Source organism: Gymnogyps californianus, chromosome 4, assembly GCF_018139145.2.
Source record: "Gymnogyps californianus isolate 813 chromosome 4, ASM1813914v2, whole genome shotgun sequence".
Classification (NCBI taxonomy): Eukaryota; Metazoa; Chordata; class Aves; order Accipitriformes; family Cathartidae; genus Gymnogyps; species Gymnogyps californianus.
In genome coordinates, this window is record NC_059474.1 from 55311631 (window position 1) to 55330994 (window position 19364).

At 37.8% G+C, this 19364-nt stretch overlaps 1 protein-coding gene across 4 annotated transcripts in view; it reads left to right on the plus strand.

Annotated features, from left to right (window-relative positions):
* The window catches only part of RAP1GDS1 (Rap1 GTPase-GDP dissociation stimulator 1), a 104438-nt gene that overhangs the window by 39035 nt on the left and 46039 nt on the right, over window positions 1–19364 (plus strand). For all 4 annotated transcript variants that reach the window (XM_050896219.1, XM_050896221.1, XM_050896222.1 and 1 more), the window contains exon 3: window positions 16750–16872. In XM_050896219.1, coding sequence (XP_050752176.1) covers window positions 16750–16872 — 123 coding nt within the window. The remainder of the gene's footprint in view (window positions 1–16749; window positions 16873–19364) is intronic.

Here is a 19364-nt window from a genome sequence, read left to right on the forward strand (position 1 = left end):
ATAACAGAGTTTACCATTTTGCCTATGAAGGTCACATAGCTATGTCACAGAACAAGTTTGGCAGATGCAAAATAATTTTGACTAATGTACAGCAAACTTACCGATGCTTCCTTGCAACCAGATGACTCTCTTCCGTCTCAGTCTAGGGCTTTGCTCTTCCTTCCAAAATCTTTTCTCTTCTAGTCTCATAGCTGCCAGATCAGATAAGCAGATTATTAGGATTTTGACCTCTCTCTTTTGGGCAGTTTTACAAAATTTAGCTATAATCCCTCCACCATTTACCATGTTCTTTGCGTGTAAGTCAGTAACATGAATATAACCCTGCTGAGCTGCCATATGATACACATCTCCACATATTTTCAGTTGCCCAAGATTGAGGGCAACTAAAATAACTCACTGAAAATTAGATGGGTTAGATGGGACAGTTTTTTCAACAGCTTGCTTGTGATTTAGGAGCCTGTATATAAATTCCGTTTCAAGTGAATTAGACGCTTTGATACCTAAGTTTTGCTGCGTCTCTTTGGACAACAGGCTTTAGTTCTCAGGATAGTCTGATGATTTGGGAAAAAAAAAATCCTCATAGCAGACAGGTTTCTGTTTTGGAATAAATTTGTGAGAACAGCAGTTCATTCAAAAGACTTCAGAGATTATGAGGTAAATTGCATGTAATAGATTAATTCAACAAATAGATACAGAATCAGCTTTCTAAACACCGCAGTCTCTGAGTTATTATTGGGCTACCAATATATTATGACTGTCCTTCCTTTGACCAAACAACCAATGAATGTCCTTCTCATAGTTCTCATCCATCCAGTTAACATCTTAATATGGATTTTATTGATGGATTGATTTTTAGTTACAGTGTGTATTATATATATGATATATGTATGATATCATATAGATATGGATACACACTGTACCTCTGTGTCTGTGTATAAATTATTTTATAATAATAATTAGAAATCAGATTGTTTATATAAAGCTACATGTTAATTGTAACACAGAAATAATTTAAATAAGATTTCTCATATAATTATTCTGCTCTCCTTTAGTATATTCCCATGTGTCTGATTAATGAAGTATACATTCTGATTATAGTTCAGTAAATCATCATATGAGAATAACACTAGAAAAATAAGCCAAGCAAGGAAGAGAGTTTAAGAGAATTTTATAGGACTGTGATTTCATTGGGAGTTTATGATGGTATCGTAAGTCACAGAACTTAAAGTTTTATTCACTTCATTAAGACTTGGAGATAAAAATATTATTTTATCTTATATAAAATTTAGTGTATTACTAATACACTAATGCAACCCACTCCCATCTACTGCCAGCCAAAAACGGCAGTTAAACCCAGTGTTAATACAACACGGAGGTTTTTAACAAAAGAAATAATAATTTCCACAACTTCAATTTGGGCATATTGCAGGTACATATGAATGTTTCAGAGACCATTACACTGCTTTTAATTGCTAACTGCATGCATGCAGCATAGGGTTGTGGTTGCTGCGGAAACATGAGTTAAATTCCTTAGTCTCTAACAGTATAGTAACAATTATAGTTCCATTTACTTTGCATACAATCTTTTAAATTTTCATTATGTTAAAACATTACAAACTACTTTCTTCCCGTATTGTCTACCATGTAGAAAGGGATGGCAAAGTTATGATGAATATTGTGGCTTTTAATTTCTTTTTATGTAATCAGCTGCTTTTTCTTTTGTTTTTCACACTCCTCCTGACAGCTGATCTTTTGATAATCCCAGATGGGCTGTAGTGCCCTGGAACATGATACCTCCTGTCTGGCTTTATGAGCTATTCTGCCATTTGTCACACCAATCAAATTAAGGTGTATGCACACATGTTCTATACTACACAATAGTGAATCAAATCATTTCCTGAATGTGATAACTGCTGGTAAATATTTGACAAGCCAAATTCAAATGGTTTTAGCTACTGTTTGTCTAGGGAGGTAGTTGTATAGCCCTTCGCATCTGAGACCTGGGTCTGAAAATCCTGCACAGATGGTTTCTTTAGGAGACATTGTTTGGAGAGACGTATATTCCTATTTATGCAGATATTTTAGTTCTTGTCTGTCACCAGCACTTCTGGCTGAGGCCAGTCATATATGGACTAGCTTGAGGCACTAGATAAAACTGAGGACTTTAGCATGAAAGAGGCAACAATGATAGAGGAAGCATGCATTAGAAATGCTTTAGAATAATAAGAACATATCTCATTTTGTGTGGACTTCCTTCAGCATTCCCAGTGAAGTCAACTGGCATAGCTGGGGACTTTGCACCCATAAAGCCTGCAGTAATGAAGACATGCAGTATCATTAGTCTAGATTCCCAGCTAATGTAAGTTGGCACACCTCCTTTCACCTCTGTGGATCTACCTCATTCACGTAAGCTGAGATTCTGTCCACCTTACTTCTGAAAGGAAAACACGAATGCTTGATCTCTCTCCACCCACAAGCATTCACCATCTCTAGATTGCTAAACTTTCCATAATGTAGATTTTTAAAGGAAGTCTGTGGTGCATGATCCATAAGCAACGTTAGCAGCAAAGAAATAGTAAGCCATGCACTGAACAAAATACTGGCTGCTACTGAATCAGGAGGTGAAATTCATATATCACATGTGTTTTCTTTTAAAAACGATATATTAAAACAAATTACTCCATTGTCTGCTCTGTAGAATTTGGATTCTTTCTATATAGACATGGTTTGGTGTGTTGCTGTCAAGAAAGAATTCTGCTGATCTGGAAGCAGACTGTTTACAGTAATATGGAGCGTAGAATGATCATAACAATCAGAAAAGGCAAAAAACAAGGAATTACTTTGTCAGAGAATATGATTCTGAGGTTCTGCAGCTTTTTTTTGATTCAGCTTAAAAAAAACCTCTGAGATTAACTCCCCCCCCCCAATGGGCTAGAGTAAGAAACCGCTTATCTTGTAGCTGCTTTATAATAACGTGTGTAAAGAAGAAAAGAATTTAAGTCTGCAGAAAAATCCACAGGAGGAAATTGGGAGAAGGAGAGCTCTGGTAGGTGAATCTGGATGCATTTTTCTCAGAGAAATGCAGTTGTGTCACCTCCCTGTGCTCACTGCAGAAGGGTGAGCGAGTTCCCTCCCCCTGGGCTTCAACACACAAATGTCACATACTTGTCTGCAGCCCAGAGCCATCTACCTCAAGGTCTTAGCCATAGTTATGAAAGCTGTACATTTGTTCTGATATTTTTGCTAAGTTTCTGTCATATTTAGCAACTTTGGAATTCAAGGGTATTTTGTAGGGTTTTTTAAATGACAACTTACAGAGGAACATTCTCTGAAATCTCATTCTTCCCCTATGTACAAGTGGTAGTGAAAGTTATGCTAAAGATGTAAGGGAGGCGTATTTTCTTTCCTGACCAACAGAAATTCTCAGTGCAAATACTGTAGAAAAATGACAGTATTAAACACCAGCTCTAGTGGTATTAGACTTGGTATATTACTGATTTTTTTTTATTTTTTTTTTTTTTAAATAAAAAACAGCTGAATGTTACAAGCTCAGGTTACTTTCTATTTTGGAATAAAAACCTATCTTATGAAAAAGAAAACAATTATTGGTTTCAAGAGTTTTGTTCTAAAAGCACAATGTTACATGTTTTACTATCATAATTCAAAGAACATAGTAGTTAGAACTGACCTAGTTATATGTAGAAAAAGATCTGTGAGACAATGGATGCAACTTCATCCATTTATGATTTTATTGGCTCAGATATTTTCAATTTAAGCCTTAATCAATGGCACGCTAAACTAACAGAGAAAAATATGATAGCTTAACATATGCTTTGCAGCTTGGAATCTTTTTAAAAAAAAACTTGTCAAAAGGATGAGTAAAGCACTTACGCACTGGAGAAAAGTATTTTGAAAGATCGTACACTTACATTTCTGGAAAGAAATAGTAAATGCTTTATTTTTTATCTCACACCCAAAGAAAAATATGGGTATGTACTATTGGATTTTGGGAACAATAGGTTAATTGTATTGTATAGAGAAATACAACAGAAACCAATATTGGCCATCATTTTATAGCAACATATACAGATCTATACCTATTAAAGAGCCATCTCATAAATATTGTGCCTATCAAAAAAGTGCAGTTATCCTAAGATCCTCAAACAGAGGTCCACAGGAAAGGACTGCCTGAGAAGAAGAAAACAAGAAGGAAACAGAGGTTTTCTTTTAAAGCACAGACCTTCTGGGACATAATTATTGCTGTAACAAAAAATAATAAATGTTATTGCTAGTCCAGACATGCTGCGTTTCAGATACAAGAGGATATAGCAGACATAAATAACCCAGTTTTGACAGATGAGAAATCTGAAAATCTGCTGAGAACATTATTTTTGGCTCTGATATACTCAGTGTAAGAGGCTGAAAATGCCCACTAATCCCAGCCTTCAGCACCTGGCTCTGAAAAATGTCTGACATGTAACTGAAGTGCAAAGGCTAGCACATGCATTTGAAATGTTTTTTTACATATACTTTTTGGGAGGCTAAGAGTATGAGTTTACAAGTTTGTATGTAAAAATGGTTAAGCAAAATCACACCAATAAAGATAAGCTTAAGTGAGAGGCCAGGGCCCCAATTTTGAAAGGGATTTAGAAATTTTGGAAAGCTCTTACAGTTCAAAGAAGAAGATTTAAAATAATGTACTTTACCTTGAAGATGTGGTTGGCTAAGATGCCCTGTTTTCTATTTGTTGAGCTATGCTGATACCCAGTAACTCAAGGAACTATCAAATGACACATGAAAATTTTAAATTCATGTTTGAAACTGGAAATTTCAGCATTATTCTAAGGCTTCCTTGGCATGTCATTTTTCTCCCCATAATGAATGCAGTTTCTTTATGCTATTTTGTTTTGCCCTAAAACATATTTTGGCTATATACTGTAGCCATGTTTTGTTGTGCTTTGTTTTGAATATACTCACTGTGTTGTATCAGAGAAAATAACGTTGTGTTACAAACTTCCTGGGCAACGGCTAGCAAGCCTTTGCCATCACTTCCTGCTGTTTCAGCTTTATGGTGTTGAGATCATGAGCTCAGCCCTCCTACCTAAAGCTTCTGTTCAGGTTTTCTCTTGAAAGTCACCAGTGGATTTTCTGAAATGCACACAGAGGCATCACAGAGGAGGATGTGTTAGCATCTGGAGCGCTTAAGAAAATGCTGGATTTCTGCAGAGACTGCAGATTTCTCACATTCTTTCATCAGTGATGAAACTTCCCATCCAATGCCGTGAATCGTCTGTAGGCACTTGCTTTCAAAGGCGTCTAGTTTCCTGTCTTTAATGTTTTGGTGGATTTCCAGTTCTTATAACCATATGTTAACACAGAGGTTATACTTGAGTTGGAAATTCTTCATTTTATTCTGTTCTTTATAGCTGTGGCTTCCATATGTTGTTGAATTTAGTTAGTACTCATGCTCTTCCTATACTTGATGTTCCTTTTTCTGATCTTCACTGGCCATAGATGGAACAATTCCTCTACTGGAGCAGAAAAATCATGAAGAATTTAGAGATAATGTTTTGTAATTGTTAAATTCAGGGTTCAACTGAAAAAAAAAATCTGCTTCTCTGTAATTTTTAAATGTATTATTGTCACTATTAATGCCTTTGATTTATGAAAAAAATGAGAGCTTTACCTATTTTTATATTTTTGGACATTTTTGACAGTTCAGTGTACATATTCTTATTTATTCACTGCAGAGTCAGGTAAGCAGCTATCTGTTTAACTTTTAGCACGTGAGAGTGCCATCTGATTTCAGTGAAATCTTGTACCGCTTTAGTACACACAGGATTAAGCAATAGTCATTTCATCTGTTGTTTCTGTGATCCTCTCACACATTAGTATGAAAGTAAAAGATGTGCTACCCTCCCACCCCAAACACAGAAAAAATTAAGTTGTAGAACCTTTTGTCCTAGCAAGAGTTATTCTAAGGCATAAACATTACCTGAAATCACTTTCATTTTTTCCCATTGGCTAGACATTTTAAGCTTACTCCTTTCCCTTTCTGAAGCATGGAGAAAAAACTCCACATTTCACAGCTTGCTCAAGCAAACCTCTTCTTAAACATCACCAAACTAACCTTTCTCTGTTTTGAAGAGACTGTTTAAGCAGAATAAGAGTAAAATGAGGTGTAATAGTAAAATGAGGTGACAATCATTTCATGTGGATTGTGACCAAGTAACAATGCTTTCATGACTGTGAATGCTTGCACAGCATTATAGCTTAAAACAAAACAATAACCATCTATAGGCCCTATTCTGACCGTTACATGTAGGATTAACTTTTGCCTAGTGTTGTTTTGTATAAATAAAAAAAGAGCACTCAGCATCCCCACAGATTTAATACACATTACTAACAAGTAAGCTGTAACAACACAAGCCAGTGCACAAGCACATCAAGGTAGCATAGCACAAGCAAGTGGGTAGACAACGGTACCAATTGGATCAGTGGCCTATTAAACCAACTGATAACTAGTAGAATTAAGTCCAATGACAAATAGCATTTCCCTGCTCTCTTATTCCTCTTTGATCTTTAGCATCTCCCTTTCTTCTTAGCAGCAGTCTCTCTTCCAGGTGGATTTTTGATCCTCCTCAGGTCTACCCTCCAATGATCCCTAGTATATGTTACCCACCTGTGATCTTAGAAGGAGAAGGAGGCCACCCATGGGTGTATACTCAGACACAGCAGACACATGCCTGCATATTAGTCCTGATATGTCAGTGTCCCAGCCTGAACATTCAAACAAGCAACAGACATTTATGGTGTATATCCACGAAAAGGAAATACACAGATGAAAGCTAGAACATCCTCCTCCAAAAAGACAAAAACAAAACAGTCTTATTGCTAATTGTCTACTGAAATCTACAGTTATCTGCTGAGATTAAGTATTCTTTAGGAAGATGGTGGCCTTAGCCCATGACAAAGATCTTACTACTTTATTATTCCTGGTTTGTCTTGGAAACTACAAAAATATTAAGAGTAGCACTGAGCTACCCATAGTATCTTGTACAACTCGTTTTCTTTGCATATTGGAGACATGAACTGGTATCTGTTTAGCAGCTGCTAAATCTTGATCCAGCTTCTTTGGACTTCAGTGTTGCAGGGTAATGTATTTAATGTCTACTCAAACCAAGGGAGGGAGAGGGAATAGAAATGAAAAAGGAAGAAATGAAACTAAGTGGATGAGTAACAAGGAATAAAGTAGTGCATAAGATTTTTTAGAGGAAGGAGAGAAATAGGAGAAGGGAGGAACAGATTTAAAGATAAAATTTTTGAAAGAAAACAACAAGCTAAATGCAGGTACCTAAGTGGCGATGGATGCCGTATCTTCATAATTCCCACTGCCTTCTACAACAGCTGCTTACACTCAAATCTCTATTGATTTAGCTCAGTATGTTACTGCAGCACACATGTTTAGAGCACACAGCAAAATTAGTAAAAGGCAGGTAAAGAAGGGTCCTGATTCTGCCAACACTTACATATATTCTTACCTTTAAGGACATAGATTCTTACGTTCTGGTAGTCCCACCAAGCTCAAGAGGTATATTTGTATGTATAAAGCTATATACATGGCAAAGCATTTGCATGTTCAGAGCCAAAATATGTACAGCCTCTTTTAGCAATTCCTTTGTTTTGGGTCACCATCAGTCTTGATTCTTATATGACAGTAGGTGTCAAGGAAAGTGTTCTTCCTTCAAAGGTGTATTTCCAGTTTATTTCTTAGTCGACTGTCTTTGCTGAGCATCATATAAACCTGTTTTTCTGGATAGGGAGTATAAAGCTATAAAATTAAAGGAAAAAGCATGACATGCATTTAACCTTTGCCATTGAATTATGTTTTACAACATCTATATTAGTAGAAATTAATATAACAGTTAACATAATTGGGAATATTTTGCATGACCAAAAATCATTTTGATTGGCTTGTATGCATAAAATCAAGTCTTATGCTCATACAAATGGTGATAAAGGATTACAGAGGAAAAAATTCTTGACAGGAGCATTGTCCTATAGAGAGATAGTTTTGGTGAGAAAATGAAGATAGTACTTATAACCCTGAGGAAGATTTTATGTTCTGCTGCTAGGGAAGGCTTAGGCCTGCTTTTGCACTAACAAGGATGGAAACCATGTTAGTACAGATGCAGTTTCTACTGGCTAAAACATTCCTTTGCTACAATACCTTACACCACATCCCTCAGAAAGTAACATTACCAACAAAACAGACTTTTATTATTTTTGTAGCTTTTGGCAGTATAGCTGCATCAGCAGTAAGGGTTTGCTGGTAGGAAGCTGTCAAACCAAAAACCTGCATCTTAGACCAGCATACTCATACAAGCAAGAATTTCTAGTCTGCCTCTGATGCGGATAATCTCTTGTAGCAGAGCCAGGGTTCAAATTGAATTGGGCCAGCTCAGCCAATTAAGCTCATTGCAGTCCATTAAGTTTACCTGAGAAGATTTCTAGTCAAATGCCTTTGTGAAAGTTTGGGATCCTGATGGATATTTTGTAAGAGGGAGTTTTGGCTCAAATACTGTGTTATAAAGCGTTCCTTCTTTTTGCTGAAGAAGGATGTTTGTTGCATCTTAGCTCATGAAGCTGTTGCCTTTTCATGGCACTGTATACACATAATCCAGAAATGTTTCATTATAAATGCTGTATATAATATATTATTACAGTATACCTATTTAATTGGAACATACTAAATCAAGGTGACTGCTTTTTATTGGACTGTCTCCCAGTAAACTGGCATACCCTAATGATACTGAATGGTCATCACTGCTACTTAGTGGGATTATATTTTACATAAATTCCTCGTAATAGTGATGTATTTAGTTAGTGCCAGATAGTTAAATGATGTTTATCCATGTGTTAAATTCCAAGTGCTATTCATTGAATACACAATGTGCCAAATAAAGATTAAATATTATATATTTTTTCTTCGCAGAAGGCATCAGTGAATAGCAGTTCCAGATAATAGAATTGACAAATTTCTTTTTAGATTGCATTTTTGAAATGCAATACAGAAGCAAAGGAAAAGGCCTGCCTTCTGAAATGCAATACAGAAGCAAAGGAAAAGGCCTGCTTTTTACAAAAAATTGTATTTAGAGATCATGTAATTCACAATTTCAGGTCTGAAATTTAATTCTTAGTTTTGTCCCAGTCCCTTATGACTTACAAACATGATCTTTTTTAGATTAGCTTTTCCTTAACCTACTTTGGCAGCAAAACTTTCTAAAAACATCAGTAGCTAAAAAATTCCTTTGTATGTAGATGTACTCTTCCAGTAAGCACTGGGCAGAACTTTATAGCAGGCATTTGAGCTTGCTTGAGAGCACTCTTAAGAGATTGCTTAAAAGGAATATGAAACATTGCCTGCCTATATAATGCACAGCTTTCAAATCTGATTTGATTTTTAAACTAAATCAAATTTGGAAAAAGGATTTTACACTATGGGCCTAGTATTTCTGTTATACAGATTGAAAAACTAAAGCATGAGGATACTTAAGGCTTTACTCAGGGTCCTGTAATAAGTCCAGTTAGTACAAGTAACAGAGGAGGCAGATTAAAATGTCCCCACAGACTGAGCATAGAACGTGAAGATGCTAGTGGACAGCATTTGTACTAAGATGCCAGACAATGAACTTGGCAGCTGAGGCACTAATATCAAAATCTTTCAGCAACTGTGCTACCGAAGTGGTTACCTCCTGCAGAGGGTGAGTCAGAAAAGGGGGAGCGGGGGAACTAACAGCTCAGATAAATCCACCAAACTATGCGTCAGGGCTCTAAACTAGATCCAGTTCAGGAATTGAGGGGTTCTAAGCTGCCTAACTTTAATATTTTGCCTTGTGCTGTGACATGTCCATGGAAGTACTGATGTGCATATTTCTTCATTGAAGGCAAAGCTGGCATGTATTTTTATTAAATTACTTCACTGCTACCTGCAACAGGCTATTCAAGGGGTGAGTCTCATCCTGAAATTCACTTTTATTCTCTGGATATAGCTTTTGGAGAATTTAATCAGTGGGAATCATGCAGCTAGTTGGTTGGTGAATCTGTCTCTCCATCTGTCCGTCCTTCCTTGTTAGAGCTGAGATTTTAATTACAAACATCTGTGCACTCTCTGTTTCTTCATTAAAAATAGGAATTGAAGTTGCCCTGTTGCTGCCTGCAGAGACAGAACAGAGCAAACACCACAATGGAAACATTCACACAGCTAAGGGAGTATCCTCCCTCTCTGCCTCCTGGGGGTCTAGTTTGAAGGATAGGTGAGCAAGCAGATTGTATTTGTAGGGATTTCTCCATGTGAGGAGGAGCATGCCAAAACGAAGTTATACATTTATTTCTGTATATAAATTATTATTAGAGGATTTTTTTTTTTACTGTAAAAACAACTCTTGATAATTGGAACAGTCTTTCTGGCTAAGGTATGTTAACCAAAAGCCTCCTTATCAGTGGTGCATTCTTGGTTGCATTAGAGCACATAATTTGTTTCACTGAGGTTCTTTACAACCCACTTTTTGTACTCTTGTAGTCAGACTAAAATCTCCGTTTTGTGGTTTGGAAAATACAGTGAGAGGCTATGGAGAGAGAGACAGTGCTTCTTGACGGAAGCCGTATATGGAGACAGCATCAATACTTGCTCTTGGTCACATGAACCTTTTTTACTGTGGTGGTTAGGAGGATGTGCCAGGTTAGGAGATACCCCTTGCTCCCTTCATTCTCCTCTCTTCTGCCTTCTGAAAGAGCAGATGGAAGGTTCCTTTCATGATATACGTGGCTCATCATTATTTATTCATGTGTTCATCTTTCTCTTTCTGATGAGAGTACATGTAGGAGGGACATTATAAAGCCAAGGTAATTTTCTGCAGTAGTTTCAGGAGGTTTATAAAACATCTTTGCAGCTAGAAATACATACTTTTTCAAAAGAGTACATTGCAAAGACTGTTGGCTTAATAAAGAGGACACTCACGAAGCTGATCACTTACAATTCTGTGGTGTGCCTTATTTCTCATTAAAGCTCCACAACATGGAAATTATTGCAGTGTTAGCCTTCGCTACTGTTGGGTTACATCTAATAGTGTAACTTAAACTCATTGTGCATAGAGAACATGAACGGTGAACCTATAGTTTTCTTCTGCTAGCAAGGGCAAAGTAGTAGCACTTCTGACAGATATGCCTTGCCTTTCCCTTCCCCCTCTCTGCCTTTTCTTTCACTTGAAGGTGGACAAAATGATGCAGAGAGGAGAAAAGAGTGAAATAGAGAGGAGTGAAATTTCATAGGAAATAGAGCTGAGAGGGGAGAGAGTGTAGAATTTAATCTGAGACACTCATTGGATTTTTTTCCTATAGTGATTTCTGCTACTTAATTAAGCAGGCTGATAGCCATGGTGCACAGCTCTCCAGCTCTGATCTGTGGCATTAAAGAATTTCCTGGCCACACCCTTTATTATTCTGACTTCAGGCACTGCAAAAACCATGAAAAGCAAGGATATTGACATTTTAATCACCCAGCTATGACATTAATAAGATTTTGGCACTATGTGATCTAACATACTCTTTGTCTTGATATCTGGTGATATAAAGAGAGATCTAAAGCTGCAAGTTTAACCTTAAAGGTTTTTTCCCCCAATTATGCTGCTGTGGCAAATCACTGGATTATATTGTGTGCAAAAGGGCTGTTTCTAAAGCAGCATTGTTACAGTCCTACAGTTTCTTTGCTTTAAGATAGGGGGCAGCGGGTGCTCTACGGGTGGGTTGGTGCATGCAGACTGAAAATCAGGCTTTAAAAGAAAGCATTTGAAATCTGGACATCACATATAGCAAAAGGATTTTGAGGTGTGGCACCCTAACGTCAGGCTACCTAGATTGTTAGGTTTCCTTAAGAGACAAATTGAACAGATTTGAAAGGGGATGCAGTTCTGCTAAAGGAGTTAAAATGGTAAGCATAAGCCAGCTTTTTAGCGTGTGATGACTGTTGGCTATAATTTCCTTTTTCTCCATTACAGAAAGCATGGGAGGAGATTATGTGGTGGAGATTTTGCCTAGATCTTTCTTGATCCTAGCGAAACATTTGGTTTTACTTGCTCCAACTACAATTGACAATACATTGAAATAGCAATTCAAAAGATGACAACTGAAATAAGTTTTCAAAATAATTTAGCCTCCAATAATTTAATAGGAAGCCCAGAATGAAATGAGCATGCAGCAGATTCATATCCTTAACAAATAATACCTCTTCCGTGCATACACCCAGAGAGAGACAGGAAGCCAGGCAGGCCTTCTCCAGCCTCTGAAGAGAACAAATAAAGGTGAGAATTGAGGGTTGCCTATGCTAAAGCCATTAGCAATTTCTAATTCTCAGCAAAACCCAAACTATTTCTCCTAGACCCAGGCAGTGGTATGGGTACCAACCCTTTCGCAACACTGGTGTGTGATCTTCCAGTCTTAGGTTCTGCAGAAGGAAAACCAAATCATGGTTTTTACAATCACTGTGAAAATACTGCTACATAAACATGACCATTCATCGTCCTCTCCAAAAGAATAACGCCACACCCACTTTTTCCTTCATTTCTGTCCCTGTCTGTGTCCCTTTGCCTTTTATGCTCTTATACAGGACTCATGTTATATGAAGCTGAGCAAAAAACGGAAGTGCATGGGCCATTAATGGGCGAGCAGTCTAAATCCATGCTTCCTAAAGCCCCTGCCCTAACAACCATGCCACTCTCTAGTTGCAAGTGGAAAAAACAAAGGAGAAGAAAAGCTTGGCTTGATTTAGGGCAGTTATTTGTTTTTCAGTGCTATCTGCAGCTGCAGTCCTTTACTACCACAGTTATACCTTCAGTGCATCCTGCAGAACAGGGTCTAGAACTGCACACATACATGTGCACAGTCACACACAAGACTCTTGGCTCATGTTTTCCAAGTAGCCATGAAGTAATTGTCCCATTTGGGCACTTCTAAGAAACAGCCAAACTGCTTATATACCTACAGCTGTGCTGAAATCATCTTCAAAATCTCCGACTTGGCATTTTCTTCTAAAGCCATGTATTTTAACAGTTACTACCTGAACTGAGTGTACAGTTGACCCCTCAGACAAGTGAAGGGTGGCTGCAGATCTTCATTTGGACTTCCCAATTTCCACAGGGCAGCCCTGTGCTTCACTTGCCTGTTAAGCCCTCCTCCTTTAAAAGAATATAAAAAATACTGAGCAAAAATGCTAGATTTAACAAGGCAGTTTTGGGTTTATATATAAGACATCTTGTTCCAATTAAAAAATCCTTCCTTGTGTAAGCATTTCAAAGCCCACCAAAAAGACTGATTTTCTATAACTAAAATGTCTGCCAATTACATGTCTTAAGAAATTAATTTGTGTATTTCAGCACATTCTTTTTTTTCCCACTGTCTTTATTAGAACTTTAATGTGATGAACATAGAATCCCTGAAAAAAATTGATTTATTCTGCAGATACAAAACAGGACAATTTAAAGCAATGTGCATGAGGATGTAATAGTCATTTTATTGGCACATTCCCTTATGATGCCTTATATGGAGGATGTACTATAAACTACGTGCAAGGATTTGATGTCATACTGTCATATCTCTATTTTGACACTGGATTAATTTGTGTGTTACACCAAGTGTAAATTGTAAATGTTCTGCAGAGGAAGAGCAGGGCTTAGGTAGACTTGGAGTAGACAAGCTGAAGCGCCCCATGGCATTTTGACACCGAAGGCAATTACTGGCAAAAATGCCTTAGAGAGCACTGTGGGCTGCATAGTTAGTAGCTATTCTTCTGCCTGATGCCAGAGTAATGTGCTTTTCCCCTCAAACAATTATGCTTTAGCACTCACTCAGGGTAGAGTGGAGGTGGGGATGTCCCTGCCCAGTGATAGGAGAGGTACACTGGCTGCTGGTCAAATTAATCTGTCTTCCCTCTTTTGTGACTAGCAAAAGTTAGACATTGGTACTCAGCCTGGGTAACAAGAGCCAGTGGGATGTTGGTTTGAAGGGGAGAGTATATGCAGGTGTGCCTCTTGTACTGCTTAAGAGTCAGTCAATGCTGCAGTCAATACTGCTTAAGAATAAAGTCAATGATCTGTTTTCATCTATGTTATCCCAGCTAGCTGATTTCCCAATTTCCAACAGGTCTGTTAAGCCCTGTGCTTTTATTGGTGCTCACTTGCTTATCTTAATGAAATAAATCAGTGCATATCTGCTACACACAACTGGCCTAGAGAAGCATTTAATTTTATTTTCCCAGTTCTTGCAGGATATATTTTCTTCTATTTATGTAATTTATGCTTTGCACAGTAATGAGTCCATCAAACTACAGATCATAAAAATAAGACTGGATATTGTGTATCTCAGCAGCATGGCAGGAGAAAATGCATTAATGTCTCCTGCCTGCTAATTGTGGTTAACATTATACAGATTCACAGATATCTACATTTCCAATTTTGAATTCTGTACTTTCAGTTTTGAACTTCAGGGAGAAGGAGGATCTCTTCTTTAATAGACAGCTAAGATGTCAGGACCTATCTTTAGTCCTGACATGATTTTCTCTGAATTCAAACTTTTCTTTCGTCTGTATATATCCATGGGAAATATATCTACTAAGTATATGCTATATGTCAGAACTTATAAAAGCTTCCAAATAAGCCATAAGCTCTTTTACATTATATCTTCTGAGAGGGTTTCTGAGTGCATTTCAAAAATTGCAGTTAACTAGATTGCAAACAGATTAATAATAATTAGCATTTATATTATGCATGATATGTTGAAATTAATCGATCTTCATTTTATACCTAATCTGTTTGTAATCAGATGTCATCACTGACATATTGTAGATGAGTAGTCCTAGCCAACGACCAACATCCCAGGATGGAATTGAATACAGAACTACAGAGGCATAACTGCAATCCAGACTTGAAGTTCTCTCCTTTTAGTCCATTTTCTGTCACCTAGACATCACTGGCTCCCAACCAGCGAAGCATGTACATACTGTATGTGAGCCACAAAACCCACGTGAGTCACCTCTGCCAGGCTTCTGCTGGCTTCTGTTCAGGGTCAGCTCGAGTGGATCTCTCCCATGCTTGGAGGCAGCAGGGGTTGTCCTGGAGCTGCCACAAGGCAAAAATCAATTGCAGGAATGGAGGAGGGGAGGAGGAGGAGGAGAGAGGAGGTGGCAAGCCCAGTGACATGTCATTACCAATTCACAGGTGAAGCACAGCTAAAGAGTGGTTGCAAACTGCTGCTCTAGAAGACTAGCTAGTTGTGGTGCACAAAATATTCATTTACTTGTTTAGGGGAAAACAGAGAACGTTGTCTTGAAAAAACTATTGGATTAGATTAAGGCTCCTCCTTTGCCATTCAAGAGTATATATCCCTCACTTTACTCCCAGATTTGAAAGATACTATATAAAACCAAAATCCATTGATTACTATTATTGCTGCCCAGCCTGACTATCTTGATAGCTCTTATACCAGAGTAAGGGTGCTTCTAAGAAACTGCAGAAAGTGGTGCTCAGAGGCCTGTCTTGTCAACTCTGAAATGTCTACATCTGTTTCTCATGTTACTGGCAAGCTCTAGTGATTTTTTTGATTTTAACTTGCACTTACTGTAAAGCTTTTATTTTAAGTGATGTGAGGGGGTTTGTGCATGTTGTAGTGCTTAAAAATGCCCCTGTGAGACAGGGTAGTCGAACAACAGACTTGCATTCAGCTGGATTTGTTTTGCTTTGCAAAAGTCATCAATTAGAGCATCTCACAGCCATCTTTGGAGAATGCAAGTAACTTCCATTATGAATGGCTTAAGGAGTCATGCTGCTTTCTAAAGTGATAGCTGCCATCTAATCATATTGTATGTCACACTAATATTCGTCTCAAATATGCCATTGTTTGAAAGCATTAGCAAAATATGTTTTAGCATCTAGTACCTTATCTTTAATTGCAGTTGAATCAATATTAATTTTCAGTTTGTTACAGAGCTGTTGGCCAGCAATGCTAAGTGGGGCCCTGTTATGGAGCAGCTGCACAATTCCTCTCCACTACAGGCAGAAAGAGGAAAGGTTTTGTCCCGAATCTTTCATCTCCACTACAAGAAATGCAGTGTTATTTTTCCCTTTCCCTTCTACTGAGACTATACTGGAGCTACTGTAGCTTAGCAGAGTAACATAGAAGATATTCAAGCTGAGTGTAAGAGGAGTCTAGACCAGGATCTGCTTAGCTTTCCCTCTTCTCCAGTTTCTGAGTCCTACGCTGTATTAAGCTGTGCCCTCAGCTGTAAGGACTTCCCCTATCATTCCTTGAACGTTTCCAATAATTCATCACTTTAGAGTACCGTTCCTTGATTTTTACGTAGTACTTTAGGCTGCTGCGTATCACTCCATGACCTTTAGTCTTTCTACCAGTCTCTCCAGTAGTTTCCCTATGTATGCATGAGTATGTATCTGTATTTACTTATATAACACAGAGTCACCTTATAAAGATCAGTTGATTAGGAATGGCAAAGTATTAAGTTCTATGAGCACATCGTATGAAATAAATATGATCACTGAAATAGCAGTTGGCTTATTATAAGGGAAAATAATTACTTTAATAATTACCTTTGAGAAGACTTAACTTCCCTTCTGCTTTTCTTTCTTTTCTTCCCCAAAGCAAGCTGATGCACAAGTCATTTTTGTGTGATGTGTTTTTCAGATATGGAGACAAGTGAAAAAATCCAGAAAAGTGGAGTTCTTCAGGTGTTCGCGAGTCTGTTGACGCCACAATCTTCCTGCACAGCAAAAGTAGCTAACGTCATAGCAGAAGTAGCCAGAAATGGTGAGGTTTTCTACAAGAACTTTTCTGCTGGAACATCTTCAGTTTTTCACCTCACTTGTCAGTATGTTTTACTTCATTTATGTTTTCATTTTGTAGATTAGACACCTTTCATATCCCTCCTTTTCACTCTGTTTTGTCAAATTTTGTTTCTCTACTTTTTAATACAATCAAAACAGCATTTGGCTGCTGGAATTTTTTCAGTCCTTGCTTTCATGCTATTTAGTTTTTAAGACAATCAATAGTATAATTTATTGGGCAGAAACAGCACGCCACTGGCTTTATGAAACGCATATAGAAAAAAAAGATGTGCATCATTTGTGCATCCAGTTACACGGAGTGCACATAGATACAACAGTAGTACGTGTACAGGTGGTTAAGGGATAGTAGATTGTTTCTTTGGTCTGAGATTTGTGATAACATTATTACCATTACAAGGCCTTTGATACCACACCAAAACCAGTTACTTCTACCTAAAGAGCATTAAATGTGTTAGAATAAGAGCCCAAGATCCCAAATGAGAATCAAGGGTCCATTTTGGTATGTATTATATACATACAGACATGTAATGTAGGAGATAATCTAAAACTATTTAAATTTTTTTTCTTTAGAAAGAATTATGTTAAACCTCACCCAATACCCTGCATACCTTGAGCTCAAAAAAATGGCCTCATATCTGCAGGCAGGCGCTACTGGCAGACCCTGTGACGAGGGTAGAGGAGGTTTGTGGCTGACTTTTCTCACTCCTTGACTTGCCGCTGTCCCAGCCAAAGATGCACAGATTGCATTTTGCACTTTCCTTCCCCAGAGGCCAGGCAGAGAAAAGTAGGATGCCTCTGAACTGCTGTCCACATGCAGGCCTGGCAGCCATATCTCTCCCCCTCTGTAAACTCTCATGCTGATGCCTCTTCAGAGAAGGGGCTACATTATTGCTATTTCCACATTCCCTTTCCACCTTTTCTTTGGAATCACAATACTACAGCTTCTTACTGATAGCCCTGTATGACCTTCTCCACCCAATTGACTGATTTTGAGACAATGCTATATATGGATATTCAGAAACAACATTAACAAGAAAAGAAGATATACATCATTAGTTTTTAAGTTTTAAAATTATTTAGATAAATAGCCAGTAAAAATGTAAACATAGAAATTTAAACTTAGAAATGTTTCAGAATGATAGAGATTCATGCAACTGTATCACATGCTTTTTCTGTACTTAATAAATTCATAAGTATACTTAGAATATTGCAGTCAACTGTGGATCCTCACAATTAGTCCTTTTAGCTCCTACCTCAGAATGGGGAAAGTTAAGAATAAAAACAATGTTCACAATAGCTTAACTGATTACTAGGCATTGTTTCCTGCAAGATTCTCTTACAGACCATTTTAGCCAGCATCTTTCAACTCTGAATTAATACATGAAATCTCTGAATAGTTTCTAATGTATCCTTTTCCCTGCCAGCTTTTAAATTGCTGTTATGAGTACACTCTTCAGAAGAGCTAGCATTTTACCTGGTTCATCATCCAAAATAGCTTTTGTCTTTTTCTTAGTTATTAGCAGATGTAACTGGGACCTCTGGCAGCCAAGGTTAAAGTGAAGGTATTCAGAAATTATTTAAGGTGCCCAGTGCTTTCAAGACTGAGATGAGCTGGGTGTTTCTCTTTGGATTCTAACTCTGTTGAAATAGTTGCTTAAGCAGGATAGCAGGGAACACCTCATTTGAATTCTGTTGTTTTCTTTGTCCTCTTACATAAGAATACAAGTGTTTCATGCTCATATTGCACCTTTTTTCAACAAGCTTCAGGGCACTTTGAGAAATTTGTTTTATCAACATCCTACATATAGTGGGCATTAAACCCAGGCAATTGAACTGATTTCCCTGTGGTCATGCCATGCAGCACTGGCAGAGCTGGGAGTAGTGCCTCTGACTCTGAATCTGGGCTTTGCTGATAAAAGAGCATCTTTTTCTTCCCCACTTCTTGTCTTCCTTTCCCATTCCCCTCATCTGGTCCTCCACACACACACACATCTGGTCACATCAAATCCCTCTACTTGCCTCAGTGGTTTTGTCATGTTTCATCTCCTCCTTTTCACCTCTTTGTGCTCTTGCTCTTTTTCACCTCTCCAGCTCACATGACTTCCTCCTCCCAACATAAGCTCGTGTTAGTCTCTCCCATTTTAAATATCCAAACACACAAAACTCCCTTTAGTCACTCTTGTCTCTCCAGCTACAGCCATTTCCCTTTCAGCTGTGAGCATATTGAAGGCTCAGATACCCTTGCTACGTGGAGTTTCTCTCCCCACTGTGGACTTTTTAAACCCTTTTCTAAGGTCTTTAGTCTCCTCTTCTTTGCCAGGTGTAGGAATGAGAACATCATCTTCACAATCTGTAATACTACAACACAATTAAATTTCTCTTTCGAAATCTTGTCCTCCTTTGGTTTATGTTACTCTGTCCTCAGTGGTTCTCCTCCTAACTTCTTAAGTGATT